At 39.6% G+C, this 26,987-nt stretch overlaps 1 protein-coding gene across 3 annotated transcripts in view; it reads right to left on the reverse strand.

The window, feature by feature from the left end:
• The window catches only part of tmem161b (transmembrane protein 161B), a 91,622-nt gene that overhangs the window by 40,706 nt on the left and 23,929 nt on the right, over positions 1 to 26,987 (reverse strand). For 2 of the 3 annotated variants that reach the window (XM_060844154.1, XM_060844147.1), the window contains 3 exons: positions 22,966 to 23,049; positions 12,754 to 12,851; positions 1,928 to 2,084 (listed from right to left, as the gene is read on the reverse strand). In XM_060844154.1, coding sequence (XP_060700137.1) covers positions 1,928 to 2,084; positions 12,754 to 12,851; positions 22,966 to 23,049 — 339 coding nt within the window. Of the gene's footprint in view, positions 1 to 1,927; positions 2,085 to 12,753; positions 12,852 to 22,965; positions 23,052 to 26,987 lie in introns of those variants that run through there. The other variant, XM_060844160.1, reaches the window with a different exon arrangement.

Here is a 26,987-nt window from a genome sequence, read left to right on the forward strand (position 1 = left end):
CACACTGTTACCTAATGGAGAGTTCCACTGACCAGTTCAGGTAAGGAAAGGAAGCCCTGCCTGAAGGGGACAGCAGTGAACCAGTTTTATTTTACAAAAATGTGACAGGTTTATGCATACATTTACTTGGACCAGCTTATTTTTCAGAAATTAAAAAAAAATTCTGAATTCATAATCTGTCATGTTGAGATTTGAACTTTAGATTATTAGTCCAGTAATATTACCCCTAAGTGACTGCACAATGTATCTTTCAAAAAGACACAAAAATAAACGAGCCTAAAGTTGCTTTGATAATCTAAAATTGCTGCTTCCCACACCAGCTAAGACAGACATCATGTAGGCCTAACATATATTACTAGCCAAAGGGCAGTAACCAAAATTGGATAAGGCTACACTCATCCCACCTATTAAGCAAACAATGGCAGGGAAACAAGAAAACAAAATAAATTTAAAATATAAATTTGGAAAAAATCTTGATCAGAGTACTTAAACCAATTGCCATGTCATCAATAATGCGCAATCATAATTAAGTAATACACATATTTACTAACTATGCAAACAAAAGAAATGGAGTGTATACTAATCTTGAAAGAGTACCAGAAATGCAGCATTTCAAATCAATTCAATCACTTCAATTTGGGTGAATCCCATTTTGTTACAAAGAAAGATTTTTTTTTGAGAAGAGAAACAAAACTTCCAAGACTTGATATTTGACAAATTAATTTGTTTTGACAGCTTTAATTAGGAGTCAGACAATACAACATTGCAAAAGTGCAGCTACTAATATTTCACTATTCCTTCTCATAACCTGCTGTAATCATCATTGCACTGGTCTCAGTTGAGCCAAAATAAATTTTTGTGTGTATTAAACATTTTACTGACCAATAAATAACATTTTCTCACAGGTTAACAACAATTTGCTGCTTGAAATTTACGAGCATCAATAAATTAGTTTATTGCATTAAGGGATAGCCCAAATCATTGTATGAAAGGACCCAAATTATTTAAAACTCATGAACATTGTGGCTCAACAAAAAGATTTGGTACAGTGCTAAAGAATACATCTGAAAGAACAGTAATAAATCATTAGTCACTGCAGCATTATAACAACCACTATCAAATGGTTACCAACATTAAATTATTGCACACGCTTAAACTGAGCTTTTCATACTATTTATAATGGAGTCCTCTCTTAAACTTCATGTAAAAGTTGATGGTCTTAAATAAAATTGTTGGATTCCCTCTACTGTAATTTACTATGATTCATCCTATTCATACACATTGGCATATATCAAAGCACTTTATCTAGCTGCTCATTGAGACGTCATAGCCACCATCATAATGATTCTCTCTCTCTCTCTCTCTCTCTGAGTATACAACTGTGAGCACAGAAAACGTGAGTAAACAAGTTGCGGAACAGAATTCGAGCCTTTATGATGCTTTTTATAAGGCTGCAACAACCATCATGACAAAACAATACATAATGCACACTCCATAAAAATGTAAATAAAGAAACAAAGTAACTACTTATCTTCTCTTGAATCTGGACACTGATAAACAAAACGAAAGCAAAATACCACAATTGTTGGAAATCTGAAATAAACACAAAGTACTGGGAAAACGTAGCAGGCTGACAGCATCCACGAAGGGAGAAATAATATTTCAAGTCAAATTCAAATCTTCTTAAAGCAAAGAACATGGTCACATAATAATCTGATCCAAGTTAAAGATCGAACATACCATAGAAAAATGCTCCAAATTCATTACTGCAACCATCGGGTAAGCAAATAAAAGTAGAAACCTTGTGTATGTTTTTCAGCTGTGCAATGTAGCTTGTAAATTAAGCTAAACCTCTTCACATCGTAAACTAAATTAAGTAGTCAAAACAGAAATTAATTACTGCACTCTTCAGCTATTAAAAGGATACAAAACAAAGGCAAGGACAAGCAAGCACCAAACTATGCTAATATTCATCTCATTGTGAGGGTTTGTCAGGCTGTAGTAGACTTCTGTAATAATATAAACAACTGTGGCCGAAGCAGCAAAATCCACCAACCACTGGTACTCAGGGAAATAATGGAGAACTGTAGAAGAAAGTAAACGTTTCAACAAGCAAGTATTTCAAAGTTTTTGTAAGAAAAAGGTAAAATAGTATCACCTCTTAGTTATTTACACCACATCCAGTTTTCTTTTTTAAAAATCAATTAATTGCACACTCAGTTGAAGTTGCTGTAGAGAAATGGACACTACAATCAATTATCATATATATCTAGGCTCATCTCAGGCTTCATGTATGATCCAGAAGTCAACGAAAGGGAAGAAAGAAAAATTATTTTCGAATGCAAACTCCAAATTTGAATCAAAACAAGCTTGTTAACACAGGTGAGACAGCAACATACTTTACAATTAGCTTGCCAAAAAATTGAAAATAATTTATGATAATCTTGCTCCTATTACATACAAAATGTAAGATTGTGAGGAATCATTTTGATACTGTGGCTTATCGGTTTTATCATCTATACATATATATTTCCCTTCTAGAACTTTTGTTAGAATTGAACTCACTTTGTTCAATGAACTGATCAATATTCACTATATTTGAAGCTCTATCAAAGACTTTATGAATCTTATATATTTGATTTCTCCTCTTTCCACTGTCTGGTTTCTGCTGCTAGCAATGCTCCTATTTCAAGTTAATTTTAATCTCAAGGTAGCTCATATTCATTAAATTATTTTAACACCGTTATTGCAAACCAAATGCAAGGGTTCTTTCCAGTTTACATCTTTTTTCCTAAAAATCCACTCTACATTATTCTTAAAAAAATTACTTAAGAGCTTTTTATATTGTTGCAGAAGATGGTCACAGACATTCCATCTACCTTTTCTATCACATTTTTTAAAAATCTAAAATTGTATCTGGAGTTTCCTCAGCTCAATACTACAATTTTAAACTAAATTATTCGATTCTGTTCTATTATGCTGTTGTACATATACACGGCACAACTTGTCTGATTAGCACACAAAACAATACTTTTTACATGACCTTGGTATTTGACACCAAAACTGGTGGCATTGAAGACAGCAAAGAAGGTTTTCTAAGATTACAAAAGGATCTTGATCAAATGGTCAATGGGCTAAAAAATGGCAGATGGATTTCAATCTGGATAAATGTCAGCTATTACATTTTGGTACAACAAGCAAGGGTAGACCCTTGAGTAGTGTTGTAGAACAGGGGGACTTAAGGGTGCAGGTACCTAAATTTTTTAGCTTTGCATCATATACAGGCAGGATGATTAAAAATTTGTTTGGCACACTTGCCTTTATTGCTCAATCCTTTGAGTATAGAGTTGGGAAATCATGTTGAGGCTGTACATGACATTGGTGAGGCCTCTTCTGGAATACTACGGCCAGTTCTGGTCACCCAGTTATAGGAAAGATATTATCAAGCTGGAGAGGATTCAGAAAATATTTAGCAGGATGTTGCTGGGTGTGGAAGATGAGTTACAAAGAAAGGCTGAATGTTTGTGGACTTTCTCACTGGAGCATAGAAGGTGAGAGGCAATCTGATAGATGTTTATAAAATAATGAGAGGTATAGATAGATTCTGCTCGCTGAGCTGGAAGTTTTTGCTGCAAACGTTTCGTTCCCTGGCTAGGGAACATCATCAGTGCTGTTGGAGCCTCGTGTGAAGCGCTGCTTTGATGTTTCTTCCGGTATTTTCTTCCGGAAATACCGGAAGAAACATCAAAGCAGCGCTTCACACGAGGCTCCAACAGCACTGATGATGTTCCCTAGCCAGGGAACGAAACGTTTGCAGCAAAAACTTCCAGCTCGGCGAGCAGAACCACAACAACGGATACCCGAGCTACAAATCTTCAATCAGATTTTAAAGGTATAGATAGAGTTAATGGTAGTTGTCCGTCCCCTAGGTTGGGAGATTTCAAGACTAGGGGGCACACTTTAAGGTGAGAGGAGAGAGAGATTTTAAAGAGACGTAAAAGGCAAATTTTTTTTTTACACACAGAAGGTGGTTCACGTGTGGAATGAACTTCCTGAGAAAGTGGTGGATGCGGATACAGTTACAACAGTTAAAAGATATTAGAGTAGTTACATGAATGGGCAAGGTTTGGAAGGACATGGGTCAGGAGCAGGCAGGTGAGATTAGCTTAGTTGGAGATTATGTTCAGCATAGAATGTTTAAATAAAATAATTTGCCTCCTTGCTGTATGATTCTATATGACAATAATAAATCAAATCAATAACTTTATTTCACATTATCAGAAATCAGCCACCAAACAGAACACTCTACAACTCTCAAACACAAGCTTACAGTACAAAATGTAACTACTTGGACCAAGTTCATTCTGGCTCTTTACAAATGCAACAATAACTAATTCCACTGCATTACATTCTCGATATAGCTATCTGCTGTTTCAAATATTTATCCAATTTTCTGTTAAAAGATGAAACGGCACCTGCTTCTACCACTCCCTGAGACAAACCAGTACATGCTCCAATAAGTTTATGCAAACTTTTCTTCTAACTTTTCCTTACCTTCACTACTAAATTAAACTGACAAGTTATCATTACAGACACCCCACATAAAATAATTAGTCTTTCCTTGCTCAAATTATAAAAAATACTTCAATTTTAATATGTCTTGAATCTTCTCTTAACCTTCTATTCTCCAGGAGAAAGAGTGTTAGTTTTTCCTGTCTCTCCTCACAGCTTTGTCTTTCCATCTCTGGGAAACTCCTGATAATTCTTTCCATTGGTTCTCGAATCAGAGTGTTTGTGGCTATTTATTGCCCACAAGAAAATGAAGGTGAGCTGTCTTCCTGATTCACTGCAGTTAATGTGATATGAGCACACCATAGTGCTGTTGGGATGCAAGTCCTGGAAATTTAGTCCAGTGACAGTGAAGGAACAGCTTTATAGTTTCAAGTCAGGACTGTAACAAGGGCAAGGATCTTGCAGCTGTTGGCATTCCATATAGGTTCTGCTTTTGTTCCTCTAGACGGTACAGATCACAGGTTTGGAAAGTGCTCCATTTGCATTGGAGGCATGGCAGTAATCTTGAAGATGGCAGATATACAACTATCAATTTGCCCCAATAATGGAGGAAGTACAAGTATTATTCAGGAAGTATGACATTATCAGGTGTGGGGCAACTCTCTCACTTTTGGCACAGATGTCCTGAGGAAGACTTTGCTGGTTTGAATCGGTATGCTGATCTTTGTGTCTAGGTCAATGAAGGGTGGCATGTTGGTTTTATTCTTCTCACTTTTCTGTAGTGGTTTGATACATGTCAATGGTTCACTAGGGGACAGTTAAAGCTCATCCACATTTCTGTGGATATGGAGTCACAAATAGAGGAGATTTCTTACTAGTTAGTGAACCAAATGTTCCCGGGGACAATTTAGTAATGTAGTTCCATGATTATCATTAATAAGAATAGTATTTATTCCAGATTCGTATTAATTTAAATTCCCCTAAATGCAATAGTGGCATTCTATCGGACATTACAGAAATGCAAATTGAGAGAATTATGCATATTTTAAATATCACTTATTTTAAATGTTTGAATTTTGATCTTGTTATGTGAGTTTGTGCATCTGAAGGAGTTTAAGATTAACTTGTAACTATTTCATGGTGATTTATTTGAAAACACAGTATTAGAAAGAGACCTCCTAAAGAGTAATGCCCATAAGAATGAGGCCATCGGACCTATTGAGTCCATTCCACCATTCAATCAAGGTTAATGTGTTTCTCAACTCCATTCTCCTGCCTTCTCCCTGTAACCGTTGGTCCCATTCCTAATCAAGAACTTGTCTCGGTCTTAAATACACTCAATGACTTGGCCTCCAGAGTCTTCTGCGGCAATGAGTTCCACAGATTAACCACCATCCAGGTGAAGAAATTCCTTCTCATCTCAGTTCTAAGGAGTGGTCATTGGAATCTCTTTTGAGGTAGAAGTGACCTGTACAAGAAGGACGGATTGCACCTAAATTGGAAAGGGACTAATATACGGGCAGGGAGATTTGCTAGAACTGCTTGGGAGGATTTAAACTAGTAAGGTGGCGAGGGGGAAAGACGGAGGGGTGGGGGGTGGGACCCAGGGAGATAGTGACAAAGAGATCGATCTGAGACGGGTACAGCTGAGAACAGAAGTGAGTCAAACAGTCTGGGCAGGCAGGGACAAGGTAGGACTAATAAATTAAACTGCATTTATTTCAATGCAAGGGGCCTAACAGGGAAGGCAGATGAAGTCAGGGCATGGTTAGGAACATGGGATTGGGATATCATAGTAGTTACGGAAACATGGCTCAGGGATGGGCAGGACTGGCAGCTGAATGTTCCAGGATACAAATGCTCCAGGAAGGATAGAAAGGGAGGCAAGAGCGGAGGGGAGTGGCATTTTTGATAAGGGATAGCATTACAACTGTGCTGAGGGAGGATATTCTTGGAAATACATTCAGGGAAGTAATTTGGGTGGAACTGAGAAATAAGAAAGGGAAGATCACCTTATAAGGATTGTATTATAGATCCCCCCAATAGTCAGAGGGAAATTGAGAAACAAACTTGTAAGGAGATCTCAGCTATCTGTAAGAATAATAGGATAGTTATGGTCAGGGATTTTAACTTTCCAAACATAGACTGGGACTGCCATAGTGTTAAAAGTTTAGATGGAGAGGAATTTGTAAAGTGTACACAAGACAATTTTCTGATTCAGTATGTGGATGTACCTACTAGAGAAGGTGCAAAACTAGACCTACTCTTGGGAAATAAGGCAGGGCAGGTGACGGAGGTGTCAGTGGGGGAGCACTTTGGGGCCAGTGACCATAATTCTATTCGTTTTAAAATAGTGATGGAAATGGATAGACCAGATCTAAAAGTTGAATTGGAGAAAAGGATAGACCAGATCTAAATTGGAGAAAGGCCAATTTTGACGCTATTAGGCAAGAACTTTCAAAAGCTGATTGGAGGCAGATGTTCGCAGGTAAAGGGACGGCTGGAAAATGGGAAGCCTTCAGAAACGAGATAACGAGAATCCAGAGAAAGTATATTCCTGTCAGGGTGAAAGGGAAGGCTGGTGGGTATAGGGAATGCTGGATGGCTAAAGAAATTGAGGGTTTGGTTAAGAAAAAGGAGGAAGCATATGTCAGGTATAGACAGGATAGATCGAGTGAATCCTTAGAAGAGTATAAAGGAAGTAGGAGTATACTTAAGAGGGAAATCAGGAGGGCAAAACGGGACATGAGATAACTTTATCAAATAGAATTAAGGAGAATCCAAAGGGGTTTTACAAATATATTAAGGACAAAAGGGTAACTAGGGAGACAATAGGGCCCCTCAAAGATCAGCAAAGCTGCCTTTGTGTGGAGCCACAGAAAATGGGGGAGATACTAAATGAATATTTTACATCAATATTTACTGTGGAAAAGGATATGGAAGATATAGACTGTAGGGAAATAGATGGTGACATCTTGCAAAATGTCCAGATTACAGAGGAAGGAGTGCTGGACGTCTTGAAACGGTTAAAAGTGGATAAATCCCCAGGACCTGATCAGGTGTACCCGAGAACTCTGTGGGACGCTAGAGAAGTGATTGCTGGGCCTCCTGCTGGGATATTTGTATCATTGATAGACACAGGTGAGGTGCCCGAAGACTGAAGTTGGCAAACGAGGAGCCACTGTTTAAGAAGGGCATTAAAGACAAGCCAGGGGAACTATAGACCAATGAGCCTGACTTCGGTGGTGGGCAAGTTGTTGGAGAGAATCCTGAGGGACAGGATGTACATGTATTTGGAAAGGCAAGGACTGATTTGGGATCGTCAACATGGCTTTGTGCGTGGGAAATCATGTCTCACAAACTTGGTTTGAGTTTTTTGAAGAAGTAACAAAGAAAATTGATGAGGGCAGAGCAGTAGATGTGATCTATATGGACTTCAGTAAGGTTCCCCATGGGAGATTGATTAACAAGGTTAAATCTCATGGAATACAGGGAGAACTAGCCATTTGGATACAGAACTGGCTCAAAGGTAGAAGACACAGCGAGGTGGTGGAAGGTTGTTTTTCAGACTGGAGGCCTGTGACCAGTGGAGTGTCACGAGGATCGATGCTGGGTCCTCTACTTTTTGTCATTTACATAAATTATTTGGATGCGAGCAGAAGAGGTACAGTTAGTAAGTTTGCAGGTGACACCAAAATTGGAGGTGTAGTGGACAGCGAAGAGGGTTACCTCAGATTACAACAGGATCTGGACTAGATGGGTCAATGGGCTAAGTGGCAGATGGAGTTTAATTCAGATAAATGCAAGGTGCTGCATTTTGGGAAAGCAAATCTTAGCAGGACTTATACACTTAATGGTAAGGTCCTACGGAGTGTTGCTGAACAAAGAGACCTTGGAATTCACGTTCATAGCTCCTTGAAAGTGGAGTCGCAGGAAGATAGGATAGTGAAGGCGGCGTTTGGTCTGCTTTCCATTCTTGGTCAGGGTATTGAGTACAGGAGTTGGAAGTTCATGTTGCAGCGTTACAGGACATTGGTTAGGCCACTGTTGGGAATACTGCGTGCAATTCTGGTCTCGATCCTATCAGAAAGATGCTATGAAACGTGAAAGGGCTCAGAAAAGATTTACAAGGATGTTACTGGGGTTGGAGGATCTGAGCAACAGGGAGAGGCTGAACAGGCTGGGGCTATTTTCCCTGGAGCGTCGGAGGCTAATGGGTGACCTTATAGAAGTTTACAAAATTATGAGGGGCATGGATAGGATAAATAGGCAAAGTCTTTTCCCTGGGATGGGGAGTCCAGAACCAGAGGACATAGGTTTAGGGTGAGAGGGAAAAGATATAAAAGAGACCTAAGGGGCAACTTTTTCACACAGAGGGTGGTACGTGTATGGATGAGCTGCCAGAGGATGTGGTGAAGGCTGGTACAATTGCAACATTTAAGAGGCATTTGGATGGGTATATGAATAGGAAGGGTTTGGAGGGATATGGGCTGGGTGCTGGCAGGTGGGACTAGATTGGGTTGGGATATCTGGTCGGCATGGACGGGTTGGACCGAAGGGTCTGTTTCCATGCTGTGTTTCTCTATGACTCTATGACTCTAATCCTGAACTACCTCCCTTTCCTAGGAGCAACTGCTTTACACACCCATCTGAAGCAAGATCTCAAACAGTGAGCCCAAACCCAAAAAAAGTAATTCCAGAATCTTCAATGTGGAAGTCTTGTGAAATACATTATGAATTATGGTCGCTCATAAACTCTCCCAATGTAAGCAAAGGCCCATTATAGCATAGAGACATAAGCTATTTTGATTGGGAAACATTTCAGAAACCTGAAGCACAAAGAGTCTGAGGAGTCCTAGTCAGGATTCTTTTAATGTGCAGATTCAGTTGACAGTTAGGAAGTTAAATGCAATGTTAGAATTCATTTTGAGGGATTTGAATACAAGAGCAGGGATGTACTGCTAAGGCTGTACTATGAATCTGGTCAGACTACATTTTGGAATATTCTTAACAGTTTTGGGCCTTGTATCTAAGGAAGGATGTGCTAGCATTGGAGGGGGTCCAGAGGAAGTTTACAAGAATGATCCTAGGGATGAAGCGCTTTTCATGTGAGGACTCTGGATCTGTATTTAATAGGGTTTGGAAGGATGAGTAGGATCTCATTAAAACTTAGAAAATACTGAGAGACTTGGATAGAGTGGACATGGAGAAGATTTTTCCATGACTTTTCAAGACTAGGACCTGAGGGCACAGCCTCAGAGTGAAGGGATGAGAGGCATAGAGATGTACAGCATGGAAGTAGACCCTTCGGTCCAACCCGTCCACGCCGACCAGATATCCCAACCCAATCTAGTCCCACCTGCCAGCACCCAGCCCATATCCCTCCAAACCCTTCCTATTCATATACCCATCCAAATGCCTTTTAAATGTTACAATTATACCACCACATCCTCTGGCAGCTCATTCCATACATGTACCACCCTCTGCGTGAAAAAGTTGCCCCTTAGGTCTCTTTTATATCTTTTCCCTCTCACCCTAAACCTATGCCCTTCTAGTTCTGGACTCCCCGATGCCAGGGAAAAGACTTTGCCTATTTATCCTATCCATGCCCCTCAATTTTGTAAACCTCTGTAAGGTCACCCCTCAGGCTCCGACGCAAGAGTTTACCAGTGTGTGAAGTTTAGCATAAAAAGTTCCATACCAGAAGTTTTGATTAGAACCCTAAAGGGATGACCATGAAGCTAAGGAAGTAAACGTTTAGGTAAATGACTAAAAAAGGAAGAGACTACCAGATTTGCATAGCTTGGAATTGAAGCAACAGCTAGATCAAACTCTACTTAGGATTGAGATGGAAATTCTCTGGCATTTGAGCACTGTAACTGAATGCTGTTGGGATTGTATTTTTACTATATATTTTGACATTTTGCAATGTGTATCAGAAGTAAATAGGCTGGTTTATCTTAAGTTAATTTCTTTAATATTATAATTGTCTGTCAACATTGCTGAACCTGATTCTAGAGCATTCAGATCATGTGTCAAAAATCACCCTGATAATACCAAAAAAAGAGACAAAATATGATCTATCAAGCCAGATTTCAGCCTGTGATCTCACTTGCCAGTAATAACAATTGGGTTACAAAAGTCTCTGCAGCATTAGTGCAGGCCTCTGGGTAACTAATAGAAACAAAAGGGAAACACTGTAAAGGCTAGAATTCCGAAATTAAAATAAAGCTCTGGTCCTCTGGAGAGAGAAGGGGAGTGAATATTTCAATCAAATATTGCTTTCCTTTGGAATTGATATCATGTGTTCCAAGAAACAGTGTTTGTGGAGTGGGGGAAATGGAGAAAAATAGATGAAAAGGGCCATTGTTGGACAGTTGGATGGGGGCAGGCTGTGATTCCTCTAAGTCAAATCTGTTTGAACATCTCAAGTTGTGGTAGCTTGAGGAAATGAATAGACCATTTGCTTCCGCATGCTCCTTACTTGAAGCCTCTTAACCATTTATGCAAAACAGCAAGCATAATTAAACCCAGTTATTTTGTAGAGAATACTGCTCACCTCCTTTTGCTTCATTCTTTAGGACTGTACACTCTCACCACATCTTTCTCATTTTGTATGCTTATAAATCCTGAGTTTTACAGGCTAATATATTCTACTAGCCATTTTTTTGGATCTTCTAACTTCTCTACTTATCTGTTAACCACCCTTTCCATATTCTTCATTCATCCAGGTATATTGTTACGTCTAAACTTATCATATGGCTTCCTGTTGCGTTTGAATAGTTTAAACTTCTCTCTTCAAAAGGAATAATAATCACCTTAGAATGAATGTGTGTTTATTACTTATTTCAGATTTCACATTTTTCTACCTCTAACCTATTTGCAAATGTCTTACCCAGTCAATTTAGACAAGATTCCTTATCATCATACTCAAATTTGATTTTTACAACAGCTTTTACTCATATTTACTTATTTTATGTTGAAAGTTGTGTATCAATTAGCATTAAATCACCTTACATTCTTTTGTAGACATTTTATATACTGAAATTTAAAGCACCTCAAAATAAAGAGATCTGAGCAAATGTGGTTGTACGAACATTTTTGCAGGAAGCTATCTAAAAAATAAAATTTGCATTTAATTATGTATTCAATTTCAATGAAGAGCAGTACAAGAATTTTGAAGTAAATATTTTGAAAAAAAAAATTAGGCACTTTAAAAGATTCATTCAGAATTTTGTGACTCAGTGATACTGTGCCATTCGACCAGGATTGTACCAAATTTCGTCTGGTCTCTGTCATCTTGGCACATGGTCGAAGAACTACAATTGAACACAGCATCCTTGAATTGATAAATTAGAGGGATGCAGCTATTTATTTTCCTCTTCCCTCCATATACTAAAGGTAAAGATTCCTCCTTTTGTCTTGAATTGGTGAACAAAGCTAGAAAGTACATTAGGATGTCACACAAAAGGACAAATTCAGATATATTCAAAATAACATGGTCACACTAAATAGCCATGCTTATGACTTTGTAGATATTTCCACCAACAACCAAGTTAGTTTATGCTAATAAGTCAGTAGCAAAGGTCAAGAGTGGTGTAGACAGAAAATAAGTGATTGGAAGAGACATTTGGGCAAGTGAACTTGATGTGATGAAACAAACATTAAATAGGGTCCATCTCAACTCAAAAAAAAATGTAGGACTGCATCAGGGCAAAACTTGCATTGTGCATTCAAGGGCAAAGCATATGATCTAGTCACAGGAAGAAATAAATTATGTATTACAGTTGAGAACGTTCAGTGGCAAGGAAATAATTTGCTCACATCAGCAGAAAAAAAAAGTTAAAAACTGGTCAGCATTCTGTACTAAGGCAGTTACAAAAGATTTCATATGACCCCTGTATATAAAACTGCCTGAAGGATGATTTTATGATGACTTGTTTTATCTTGGCTTCTAACCAAGATAAATCAATTAAAGATGGTTGCTTTGATCAGGAGAACCAAAACATTTAAATCAATCTCTCCAACATATGTAGAATTCTAATAAAAAGAAATGGAGAAGTACTTAAATATAACATTACTTGAAATATTTCCACATACACCACAGGGAATTTGAAAATAAAAGCTAATTTCTCAAGTTACATTAAAAGAAAATTAGTGAGTGTGGAATACTCACCACGTGAAGTTCAAGGGGGTTTTCAATTATTTAATTAAATGTCCATCTTCAGCCATATATCCTACCTCGTGTATCCACCTCTGTAATGGTCTTTGCTTCCAAATGCAGATCAATATCCTTAGGAACAGTCAGTGGCTTGCTTTCTATGTGCCCATTGTACTTCCTGGCAAAACCACGATATAAGGTGGCTGTAAGTCTACTAATGGAAACTCACGTTCCTCACTCAGATTCCGATGGAAGATCCTTACCTTCTCAACCTTGGTAGCGACTAATTTTGCACACGCCTAAACACTAAACAAACACTGATGCTCTTCCATCTTATTTGGAGAGGCTGTAAACATTGCTACAACAATTTGCATTCATTCAAGAATACTTCAATGAAGAAAACTAAAGTTGTCAAGGGTAAGATAAAACAGAAATAGGGACAAGAAAGATTTATTTGACCTTATCAAAAGCTTGGTAAAGGTGATGGTAGAGAGATTTATGAGGGAATTCCAGAGTGGGATCAAGGAAATCAAAACCTTCAATAATTGGGTGAGTGTGTCAGGCATGCAGGTGAAGATCTCAGGGACACCAATAAAGGGTAAAGTCAAGAGAATGAAAAGTTCATAGGCATACAAGAGCTTCGAGACAGTGTGACTATATAGACAGAGTCAAGGGCAAGGACAAAATCAAAAACTTTAAATTGGAAATGCTGATGAACAGGCAGTCAGAAGTCAGCAAGGTTGTGGGATGATAGGCAAACGGAACTTGGTATGAATATGGTACAGGCATTTTGAACAAACTAATTTATGTAAAGAGTGAAGAATAGTATTTCAGCATTGCATTGATCAAGAATGGAAAGGAACAAATCTGAGGGTTTGAACATAAAACTGAGGGACAAAGACTGGTGGTGACATTGAGAAGGCAGCAGTTGGTCTCGGTGATAGAGAAGATCTAGGATAGGTTCAGATTGAACAAGATTGAAATTCCAATCCTGAAAAGTGACTCCAGATGTTTTGAAAATTGATAGTAACAGAATTTGTGCACACAACTTTGTAACAAGGTGTGGTGTGTGCACAAGTGAATTAGGGAATCGAAGAGTTCAGCACGAACTCAATTATCTCGTGAGAAGACTGCATCATGGTCACACCTTAACACTGTAATCCAAAAGATTAAATTGTTAGCTTCATGGTTACATTTGACAAAGAAGCATTTTAAATAAACTTAACTTTATATTTTTATTGATCCCTCTACCTTTATCAGAGTTTCATTCTAAATTAGTATTGCAAAATTGTGATTTTTAAAATATTCATTCACAAAATGTGGACATCACTGGCTAGTTATTGACTTCAAGAATCTTCCAGATGTTCTCTTTTATTTCCATAAATGCACAGCTAAGGACTTTGAAAATAAATCTTCCAAAAGACAAACCAAGAGAAATAAAAGGGTACAATAGCCTATTGCTTATGATACTGAACCAAATAAATTCAAGTCTCACTGTGGCAAGTCAAAGGGTGACGGTAGCATTGTGGTAATGTTAGTGGACCAGTAATCCAGAAGTCCAGGCTAATGCTCTGGGGATATGAAATCAAATCTAGTACTGCAGTTAGTATAAATTAATTTAATTAATAGATCTGGAATTACATACTAGTTTTGGTAATGGCAAGCCAGGAAACTATTATTAATTGTTGAAAAACCGATCTGGTGTACTCTGTCCTTGAGGGAAGGAAACCTGCCAACCTTACCTGGCCTGGCCTCAAAGATTGCAAAACAAATTGCAGTGTGGGAGGTATCTCTTTAATGCCCTTTGAAGTGACCAAACAAGCCATTCAGTTCAAGGGCAACCAGCAACAAATTCTGGCCTTGCAAACGACACTCACATCCCAAAGAATAAAGAAAAAAACTAATAAGTCTCAGATTAGGAAGTGCATTGCTAGGAAACAAAATAGAAATTAAAGTAAATAGTTCTTAAACATTGTTTCCCCACTACAAAGAATGTTTTGGCTCTATTTTGAATATAAGTGTGGCCTGTCTTACATGCATAAGCAAAAACTAATTACAACTGGTGTGAAGCATGATAGAAGTTTTAAGTAATTGGTTGAGAAACAAAACGTCTCACACTTGCACTTCAACATACAACTAGCACTTGGCCAAGAATGATCATATGGATCAATATATGCATTAGGAGCTCTTGGCTTTACCAGACTATGAAAACTGACAATATAAAAGTTGAACTTATATTTTCCTAGTTAAATAGTGGATTCCAACTGTTGCTTCAGTTTGGTTTGCAGAATTACAGAACTACAGTTGTGTACAAAAGAAAAAAAAAATCCATGCTGAAATTAAACATTCCCAGTGACAGCCACAAACAAGCTTTGGAAGGGAAGAAGTTCCTTATGGGTTTATTCATGTGTTTAGGAAGCCTGTTTGTATGGAACAAGATCTTGGTCAATAAACAGCAAATAGACTGGCAACTGGATGTTGAGTACAGTTCCTTCTTCATCTTGCGTTTATCCTTTCCCTCTCTCATCCTGTGCCTATAACATCCTACGCAAGTAAATCACTGTACGATTGCTGTCTAATCACCATCCACTAATCACTATTACAGCCCTCAGCACACCCTCACCTTCTATCAATAACCAATTGCTCTAAATAGGGCCCAGAAGACATGGTCTTAAAACTATTGCCTTCACCAACAATCCGCTGTCTTTCCCTCTTGTTTGGTCACCTTTTGTCCTCTTCATCTTTCACTTGATCTTCTACTCCCTTCACAAGTAAAAGGGGAAGCAAATGCACAAAGTAGGAACAGCAGAGAAGGGGCTCAAGGGCTGAAGAGTAAAGACAAACCTTGCATTTAGATAGTATTTTTCATAACTAAAGATGATCAGAAGTGCTTTGAAACCAATGAACTCCTGTTCTGATAAGTTTAATGTAGGAAACACAAAAGTCAATTTGGACACAGGAAGGCCCCACAAATAGCAATAGGATAATAATGGTACATCTTCTTTCAAGACAGAGTCATAGTTATACAGCACAGAAGCAGACCCTTCGGTCCAACTCATCCGTACTGACTAGATATCCTAAATTATCTCATCCTAGATGCCAGTATGTGGCCCACATCTCTCTAAATCCTTCTTATTCATATATCCATCAACATGTCTTTCAAAAGACATAATGTACCTGACTCTATCTACCACTCCCTCTGGCAGCTCATCCTTTAACGCACAACCCTCTGTCTGACAAAGTTGCTCCTCAGGTCCCTTTTAAATCTTTTCCCTCTCAACTTCAACCTATGCCCTCTAGGTTTGCATTGCCCTACCCCGGGAAAAAGACTTAAGCTATCCAAGCCCTCATGATATTATAAACTGATATTAGGTCACCCCTCAGCCTCTGACACTCCAGGGAAGAAAAGGCCCCAGCCTATTCAACCTCTCTCTATACTGTAAACCCTCCAGTCCCAGCAACATCCTTGTAAATCTTTCCTGAACCATCTCGAGTTTAACAATATGTTTTTAACAGCAGGGAGACCAGAACTGAACACAGTATTCCAACAGTGGCATCACCAATGTCCTGTACAGCCACAAAATGAGATCCCAACTTCTACATTCAATGTACTGACCAATAAAGGCAAGCATGCCAAACGCCTTCTTCACCATCCTGCCTACTTGTGACCTCACTTTCAGGGAACTATGCAGCTGCACTGCTCGGTTTCTTTTGCTCAGTAATACTCGGCAGGGCCCTACCATTTACTGTCAAGAGTGCTGGAAAAGCACAGGTCAGGCAGCATCCAAGGAGCAAGAGTGTCAATGTTTTGGGCAAAAATCCTTCATCAGAAATGAGGCTAAGGGGGTGGTAAGATAAATGGGAGGGGGGGTGGAAAGATAGCCGAGAGTGGAATTGTGAATAAGGGATAGCATTTTTCTAGGAGGCAGAGTGGGAAGAGGTCTAGTCCAGGTACTGTGAGGGTTGGTGGTTTTGTAGAAAATGTCAGTGTTGAGTCGATCACTGTTGATTGAAAGAGCAGAACGCTTCAACTCCCCCTCCCACTCTGCACGTCCTGGGCCTCCTTCATCACCAGTCCCTAACCACCCGATGCCTGGAGGAAGAACAACTCATGTTCTGCCTCAGAACCTTCCAACCCTTGGCATCAATGTGGATTTCACAAGTTTCCTCATTTCCCCTCCCGCTACCTTATCCCAGATCCAACCTTCCAACTCGGCACTGCCCTCATGACTTGTCCTACCTGTCCATCGTCCTTCCCACCTATCTGCTCCACCCTCCTCTCACCATTACCCCAACCTCCATCTACCTATCGCACTCTTAGCTACCTTTCCCCCAGCCTCACCCCCCACCCCCGCCACCCCCCCTCCCATTTATCTCACCACCCACTTGGCTCTCAGCATCATTCCTGATGAAGGGCTTTTGCCTGAAACGTAGACTCTCCTGCTCCTCAGATACTGCTTGACCTGCTAAGCTTTTCCAGCACCACACTATTGACTCTAACCTCCAGCATCTGCATTCCTCACTTGACCCCACCATTTAGTGTCCAAGTCCTGCACTGGTTTGCCTTATCATAATGCATAATTACACCTCACATTTATCTAAATTACAGTCCATCTGCCAATCTTCAGCCCATTAGCCCATCTAATCAAGGTCCCATTTTACTCGGAGATAACCTTCTCCACTGTCTACTTCATCAATTTTGGTGTCATCTGCAAACTTATTAACCATGCTTTCTGTATTCACATCCAAATCATTTATATAAAATGATGAAAAGCAGTGGATCCACCACTGATCTTTGCAGTACACCACTGGTCACAGGGCTCAAGTCTGAAAAGGAATCTTCCACCACCACTTTCTTCCTCCTATCTTCAAGCCAATTTTGTATACAGTCAATTGGCTAGGCACCCGTGGACTCCGTGTGATCCAATCTTGCAAACCAGTCTAACATGTGGAATCTTGTTGAACATCTTGCTGAAGTCCATATAGACAACATTTGTCACTCTGCCTTCATCACTCTTCTCTGTCACTTCTTCAAAAATCTAATCAATTTAGTGAGATACCATTCCCCACACACAAAGCCATGTTGACTATTCCTAATCAGTCCTTGCCTTTCAAAATGCACGCAAATCTTGTCTCTCAGAATACCCTCCAGCAACTTGCCCACCACTCACATCAGACTCACTGGTCTCTAGTTCACTGGCTTTGCCTTACCATCTTTGTTAAATAATCAGACCATATTAGTCAATCTCCAGTTTTCTGGCACCTCAACAATGGCTATTGATGACACAAGCATCTCAGGAAGGGGTCTAGCAATCTCTGCACTAGCTTCCCACAAAATTCCAGGACACAACTAATTGGGTCCTAGGAGTTATATCCACTTTTATGTGTTTTAAAACGTCCAGCACTTCCTCTTCTCTAATATGTGGAGGTGCCAGTGTTAGACTGAGTGGACAAAGTTAAAAATCACACAACACCAGGTTATAATCCAGCAGGTTTATTTGAAAGTACAAGCTTTTGGAGTGCTGCTCCTTCATCTTGTAGCTAGTGGGGCAGGATCATAGGACACAGAATTTCTAGTAAAAGATCAAAGTGTCATACAACTGATGCGATGAATTGAACAAATCTACATTGCTGTTAAGATTCTGCCCGACTAGCTACCTAACAAAGGAGCAGTGCTCCAAAAGCTTGTACTTACAAATAAACCTATAGGACTATAACCTGCTGATGTGAGATTTTAACTTCCTCTAATAATGGACACTAAGATATCATTACTCAATTCTCCAAATTCTTTAGCTTCGATGTCCTTCTCCACAGTAAAATATTTGTTTGGTTTCTTATTCATCTCCTGTGGATTCCACACATAGATGGCCTTGTTGATTTTTAAAAGGATCCTATTCTCTTCCCTATCTACTCTTTTGGCATTAACATATTTGTGGAATCTCTTTGGATTGTCCTCAACTCTATTTGCAAGAGCTACCTCATATCCACTTTTTGCTCCGCTGATTTCCCTTTTAACTATACTGCTACTGTCCTTATACTCCTGTAAAGGCTATACTCAATCCCAGTTGTCTATATTTGACATATGTCCCCTTTTTCTTGACCAGAGCCTCAATTTCTCTCATCATCCAGTATTCCTTACACCTACCAGCCTTGCCCTTCACACTAACAGGAACATATTGTATCTGAACTCTTGTTATCTCATTCAAAAATGAGATAACAAGATTCCCACTTTCCAACTGTCCCTTTACCTGCGAATAGCCTCTCCCAATCAAGCTGTGAAAGTTCTTATTTAATACCTTGAAAATTGGCCTTACACCAATTTAGAACTGTAACATTCAGAACCAATCTATCCTTTTCCATAACATTTTTAAACTAATAGAATTATGATTACTGGCCCCAAAATGTTCCCCCACTGACACCTCAGCCACTTGTTATGCCTTATTTTTCAAGACGTTGGTCGAGGCATAAATTTTGGCTGAGAACAGCAGTGAGAATTCTCCTGCCTCTCTCTGAAATCATGCACAGAATTTTTAACATGCAGTTAAGAGCACAGACAGGCCTTGAGTTTAGCCTTGAGCCGAATTAATGGCGCTAAAGGTTAACCTAAGTCCTGAAGGGCTGAATCCTGGGTTCTTAAAAGCATGGCTGCAGAGATGGCGCAGGTATCAGTTGTCAACTTCCAAAATTGCCCACCTTCTTTAAAGGTCTCAGTGCATTTAGCTGGGCAAATTTAATATATCTATTCAAGAAAGGAGAGGCACAGAAAGCACGAAACTATAAACCAGTTAACAGAATTTAGTCATCATGAAAATTCGAGAATTAAGGAGACAGGATTTAGAAATTCATAACCCAATCAGGTATCGTCAGCATGATTTTTTGAGAAAGAAAAACTGCATTTCACAAATTTACTAGAGATCTTGAAAAAAGAAATTAAATTCACAAAGAGATGCCAGTAAAATATTTGGATTTCCAAAAGGCATTGGATAAGATGCGATAGAAAAAGTTACTATGCAAGGTAAGAAGTCATGGTGTTAGGGTGTGATTTGCAGGATTGGCTAACGACAGGCAGAGGGGAGAAATACATACCATTTTTCAGGTTACTGGACTGCGACTAGTGAAATGCCACAGAGATCAGTGCCAGGACCTCTATGATTTATAATCTAGATTAATGAATTGGATGAAGACACCTACTGTACTGTAACTAAACTTGCTAATGACACAAACAATACATGGGGATATAGCTGTGAGGAGGATACAAGGGGTTTAAAGAAGAGATATAGATTAGTTAAAATGGGCAAAAATTTGGTTGATGCAGTAAAATAATGTAGGAAACTCAAGAGTTCCAACTTGAACAGGAAGAACAGAAAAGTAGAATACCAATGAAATGTAGACAGTCTGCAGACTGGTGTGGCATTAAAAGCAACATGGTGTCTGTATACATCAATCACAAAGAAGTCAGTAGTAAAGAACAGCAAGAAATTTGGAAGGCGAGAGGAACATTGACCTTTATAGTAATGGTCAGAGAGTATAAAACTCGGAAAGTCTTACAACAACTGTACAGGGGCATTTTTGAGGTTGCACCTAGAGTATTAGCTTTAGTCTTCTAACTTAAGGGATATATTTGCAATGGAAACACTTCAGGAATATTAGACTGATTGCTGGGATGAAGAGGTTACCTTATGGGCTTATACTTACTGAAGTTTAGAAGAATAATGACTGGTCTTATTGAAACAAATATCTTGATTGGGTAGGTATGAAGAAGGTTTTCACTAAGGGTGAAGCTGGAACTAGGGACACAGTTTAAAAATAATGCGTCACCCATTTAGGATGGAGATGAGTAAATATTTTGTTTGTCAGAGGGTCATTAGTCTTAGGAGTCTGAGGTTGAGCCACTGAATATATTCAAGGGTCAGTTAGACTATTGGTCTCCAAAGGAGTTATACACAAAAGGAAACAGGCAGGAATAGTAGTTTTAGGCCACAAACGGACAAACCACGATCTTATTGAATGCTGGAGCAAGCTTAGAGGCCTGATTGACTGACTGTTATGAAGTTGTAGGCTTGTACTATATCGTTAAGATAGAGTGAAAATTAAAAAGCTGGTAAATTGTCATGTGACTGACTGCAGGCACACAGTGTTCTGGATAATTTGAAGATGTAACGTTTGAGTTGAAACTCAGATACTGATCTGAGCTGTTTTCCACAACAATTTAAATGCAATCAGTTTAAATTATGCCCCAAGATACTAAAAACCAATCGATTTTGAATTTTCTGGTTTTGACGACATCAAGCCAATGAGACGACCCAATGTTTTGGGGTATAAAAATCAGGCATTTTGAATTGTTAGCCAGAGTCAAAGAACACCACACAAACTGCCGACAGACCCTCTCTCTGAAAGGTACCTTTTCATATGAGAAATCTGTGGAGAAGACCGAAGACGAGCCTAGAAGATTCAGAGGTGGATTGACACCGCTAGCTGGTCTTGAAAATTAATTGTTTCTTTGTAAATTTTATAGGGGCTTTATCGGATTAGTAGATAAATATAGAGTGGGAGGTAGGTGAATCGTTAAGACAAAAGGAGGCTTACAGACTAAATAGTTGATGGTTAATTTTCTCTTTTGGATTTAAAGAATATATGCGAGCATAAGAGGTACAGTTAGTAAGTTTGCAGATGACACCAAAATTGGAGGTGTCGTGGACAGTGAAAAGGGTTACCTCAGATTACAACAGGATCTGGGCCGGATGGGCCAATGGGCTGAGAAGTGGCAGATGGAGTTTAATTCAGATAAATGCGAGGTGCTGCATTTTGGGAAAGCAAATCTTAGCAGGACATATTCACTTAATGGTAAGGTCCAAGGGAGTGTTGCTAAACAAACAGATCTTGGAGTGCAGGTTCATAGCTCCTTGAAAGTGGAGTCACAGGTAGATAGGATAGTGAAGGCGGCGTTTGGTATGCTTTCCATTCTTGGTCAGAGTATTGAGTACAGGAGTTGGGAGGTCATGTTGCGGCTGTACAGGACATTGGTTAGGCCACTGTTGGAACATTGCGTGCAATGCTGGTCTCCTTCCTCTTGGAAAGATGTTGTGAAACTTGAAAGGGTTCAGAAAAGATTTACAAGGATATTACCAGGGTTGGAGGATCTGAGCTACAGGGAGAGGCTGAACAGGCTGGGGCTGTTTTCCCTGGAGCATTGGAGGCTGAGTGGTGACCTTATAGAGGTTTACAAAATTATGAGGAGCATGGGTAGGATAAATGAACAAAGTATTTTCCCTGGGGTCACGGAGTCTAGAACGAGAGGGCATAGGTTTCGGGTGAGAGGGAAAAGATATAAAAGAGACCGAAGGAGCAACATTTTCACACAGAGGGTGGTACATGTATGGAATGAGCTATCAGAGGATGTGGTGGAGGCTGGTACAATTGCAACATTTAAGAGGCATTTGGATGGGTATATGAATAGGAAGGGTTTGGAGGGATATGGGCCAGGTGCTGGCAGGTGGGACTAGATTGGGTTGGGATATCTGGTTGGCATGGATGGGTTGGACCGAAGGGTCTGTTTCCACGCTGTACATCTCTATGATTCCATGAAATTGTGGAATTTGGGTAGTTCCCAGTCACTCATACTTGAACAAAGGGCAGCATGGTGGCACAGTGGTTAGTAATTCCCGCCTCAGGCGACTGACTGTGTGGAGTTTGCACATTCTCCCAGTATGTGCATGGGTTTCCTCCGGGTGCTCTGGTTTCCTCCCACAGTCCAAAAATGTGCAGGTCAGGTGAATTGGCCATGCTAAATTGCCCGCATTGTTAGGTGTAGGGGAATGGGTCCGGGTGGGTTGCTCTTTGGAGGGTCGGTGTGGACTTGTTGGGCCGAAGGGTCTGTTTCCACACTGTAAGTAATCTTTAAAAAAAATTACGAGGCGAGGCAAGCTTTTCCGTGTGTCAGGTTTAAATTGGCAGATGGGTTTACCCTGTGTCGTAACACTATTTCTGCTGTTGCTTCTTACAATCTTAAAAGGAGTGTCAGTTTAACACTTGTCAGAAAGATCATGTTTCTAGAGTGAGATTTGAATCCAAAGCATTACAACTCAGAGCCAAGAGTGGCATCACTGAGTTTCTACTGACACCTAAGAGCAAGACAAAGAAAGATGACAACTGTGGGCTCTCTTAAGTGTCAAAAGAACTGGAAAGAAATGTTCCCTGGCTCTTGACACTAAGCCAAAATAGATTAATTTAATGACAATTGGACAGATAAACTACATACAATGTTCAAGAAGTGAAATCATAGCAATCATTACCTGTCTTTCCTGGATTTTGCTTTTTGGTGTTTTCCAGCAAGGGCCTGAAGTTGTTCTTCTGTAGGATGCTGATACCATTTCAAACTGCAAGAATACAGATGTAACATTACTGCCATTCAAAAATGGTTTTTTTCCCAACAATCACTAAATTAATCAGGTGTACATGGAAAAAAAAGTGTTCCACTTTGGACAAATGTAATACTGCAGACTATGGGTCTTGCAATGTTGCTAGGTAAATTTGTCCCGAGACAAAATCACAAATAACCAACAGCATCTTAAAAAGTCACAAAGGTCAACCATTTTACTACTTTCATGTTGCTTGTATTTTTAGCTGTTTCACTTCTTAAAATTTCCTTTTATCTCTTTTGTTATTTTCTTCCACAATTCCAGTTTTGAACTACCAGACAAGTCTGAATTTCCTTGTACACGTTCAGCAAATTAGATGATGTTTTGAAAATGTATCCTAAATCATTCAACTTTTAACAACTTCATTGAACAAAGAGCAGTCAAAAAGGTAAAAGGACAAAATTTGAACACAAGATATGATTGGTATGGAGACTGGCAATCATACAAATGAAATAAGATACAGACCAATATAAAGTCACAAATCATGACAGGCATACAAAGTCAGAAGCAAGGAAATAGGCTGTCAGTCTCTACTCACATTTTCATTTCCTTTCTCACTTCTCTGAACTTTCTATATTCAGGCTTATTATCATTTGTTCCATCTGTTATGTATACCTTTTTTTTTGCTTCATCTTACTTTCTATCACCTTCACCACATAGGGAGGTCAGACTCTGGTTGCCCCATCTTTCTCCCTCATGAGAATGTATCTCAACTCTACTTGAATCAAATTCAATGAAAAGGCAGCCCATGTTTCTAGTCCAGATTTCTCTCTCGTTTTTAGCTGTCCTTTTTAACACCACCAGTATTAGGTGCACCCAGGGCCAGATGTACCTTTGGATGAGTTTTTGTTTATAAAGAGCGGGTGGCAGAATCCTGAGTTACTTCTTTGATTTATTCAGGGCTTGTCTGATAACAAATTTGGTGCCTTTCCACTTATATTGGAGTCATTTTGTTGCCAAAACAAAAGCTGTTGTGTGTCATCCGAATGTTTCATTATTACCATTAGACAGAACTGTATGGGAATGGGCTCTTCGGCCCATGATGTTGAGCTGAACGTGATGCCAAATTAAACTAATCCTTTCTGCCCACCCTTGGTCCAAATCCCTCTATTCCTTGCATATTCATGGACTTGTCTAAAAATCCCTTAAATGTCCACGTTGTATTTGGCTCCATCATCATCCTTGGCAGTATGCTTCAGACTCCGACCACCCTGTCTAAAATAAACTTGCCCCTCACAACTCCTTTGAACTTTCCCCCTCTCACATTAAATGCATGTTGCCAGTATTAGACATTTTAAGTCTGAATAACAATGCAAAGTACTCATTTAGGATCTCTCTCACATCTTCTACCTCCAAGCACAAGTTCTCTCTTTTATCCTTGAGTGGTCCTACCATCTCCCTAGTTATCCTCTTAATGTATGTGTAGAATGCTTTGGGATTCTCTTTAATCCCATTCTTGCCAAGATCATTTCATAGTCCCTTCTTGCTCTCCTAATTCCCTGCTTAAGCTCTTTCCTGCTTTCATAGTACTCCTCAAAAGCCCTGTCCAATTTTAGCTTCCTATAACTTACATATGCTTTTTTCGCTTTTGATTAAATTCACAACTCCAGTCATTCTTCAAAGGTCCCTTACCTTATCATCCTTGTCCTCCCTCCTTACTGGAACATGCCAGTCATGAACTGTGATCAGCAGGTCTTTAAACTACTCCCACATTTCAAATGGAGTCATAAAGTCATAGAGATGTACAGCACGAAACAGATCCTTGGGTCCGACCTGTCCATGTCAACCAGATAACCCAACTTATTGCCACCTGTCAGCACCCAGCCCATATCCCTCCAAACTCTTCCTATTCATATACCCACCCAAATGCCTTTTAAATGTTGCAATTGTACTAGCCTCCATCACTTCCTCTAACAGCTCATTCCATACATGCACCACACTCTGCGTGAAAAATTGGTGGCTTACGTCTCTTTTACATCTTTCCCCTCTCACTCTCAACCTTTGCCTTCTAGTTCAGGACTCCGCCAACCCCAGTGAAAAGACTTTGTCTATTTATCCTATCCATGCCCCTCAATTTTGTAAACCTCTGTAAGGTCACTCCTCAGCCTATGAGGCTCCAGGGAAAACAGCCCCAGCCTATTCAGCCTCTCCCTATAGTTTAAATCCTCCAACCCTGGCAACATCCTTGTAAATCTTTTCTGAACCCTTTCAAGTTTCACAACATCTTTCCGATAGGAAGGAGACCAGAATTGCATGCAATATTCCAGAGGCCTAACCAATGTCTTGTACAGTCATAACATGACCACCTACGTCCTGTACTCAATACTCTGACCAAGAATGGAAAGCATACCAAACGCCTTCTTCACTATCTTATCCATCTACAATTCCACTTTCAAGGAGCTATGAACCTGCACTCCAAGGTCTCTTTGTTCAGCAACACTCCGTAGGACCTAACCACTAAGTGTATAAGTCCTGCTAAGATTTGCATTCCCAAAATGCAGCACCTCGCATTTATATGAATTAAACTCCATCTGCCACTTCAGCCCATTGGCCCATCTCATCAAGATCCCGGTGTAATCTGAGATAACCTTCTTTGCTGTCCACTACACCTCCAATTTTGGTGTCAGCTGCAAACTTACTAACTATACCTCTTATGCTCACATCCAAATCATTTATATAAATGATGAAAAAAAGTGGACTAGCAACGAGACTTGTGGCACTCCACTGGTCACAGGCCTCCAGTCTGAAAAACAACCCTCCACCACCACCCTCTGTCTTCTACCTTTGAGCCAGTTCTGAATCCAAATGGCTAGTTCTCCCTGTATTCCATGAATTCTAACCTTACTATTCAGTCTCCCATGGGGAACCTTGTCGAACGCCTTACTGAAGTCCATATAGATCACATCTACTGCCCTGCCCTCATCAATCTTGTGGACTTGCCTGATAGCAGTTCCTGAGCTCTTGCCCAATACTGACAATAATTTTCCCTGCCCCAATTTTGTACCTTTCTGCAAGAAATTGACTTATCCTTATTCACAGTTATCTTAAAACTTAAGGAGTTGTCATCACTATTTCCAAAATGCTCTCCCACTGAAAGGTCAGTCTCTTGGCCAGGCTCATTAACCTGTCCAGTATAGCCTCTTCTCTAGTTGGACTGTCTATATATTGTTTCATGAAACCCTCTTGGATGCACTTAACAAATTCTGCCCCTCTAAGACTCTTGCTCTACAGAAATCCCAAGCAACAAAAATCTTCTGATTCTTAGTGCCACACATGCACAGCTTGACTGGTCAGATGAACACAAGTATCTAGCCAGGGCATCAATGCTCTTGCTTTCGCACAATGCTCATTTATATAAAATTGCTTCAGGGTCTTTCACTCCTAAATCAGGTAAACGTTTGCTTAGGTTCTCTCTAACTCTTCCAGAAATTAATCTTACAACATACAATGCAAAGACCATGACAGTTATAATTTCCTGCCAAATGTAAAACATTTAACACTTGCCTTGATATCTAAACAAGCATTCAGCAAGACAACCAGAATAACAAATTTTTTTTTTTAAATCTCTTACTTTTTAGATAAAGGATTCATGCATCTTCAATCCAAGAATGGAATATCAAAGTCCGATCCCCTAAAATCTATCACATTAAACTAAGGAGCAGAAAAACCATAATCCATCCAATCTGTTTCACAGTTCTGACAGAAACAAAAAAAACAAACTTATCATTGAACAGTACAACACAGAAGCCTTTTGACACATTCAACGTGTAGACTTTTGAAGAGCAGTTAGCTCCAATCATCCTCTTTCCCTACAAACCTGCATTTCTTCCTTTTTCAGGTAATTACCCAATTTCCTTTTAATGTGCACAATAGAACCTGTAACCACCAATCCTGCA

The sequence above is a fragment of the Hemiscyllium ocellatum genome, chromosome 2 (genome assembly GCF_020745735.1).
Source record: "Hemiscyllium ocellatum isolate sHemOce1 chromosome 2, sHemOce1.pat.X.cur, whole genome shotgun sequence".
NCBI lineage: Eukaryota > Metazoa > Chordata > Chondrichthyes > Orectolobiformes > Hemiscylliidae > Hemiscyllium > Hemiscyllium ocellatum.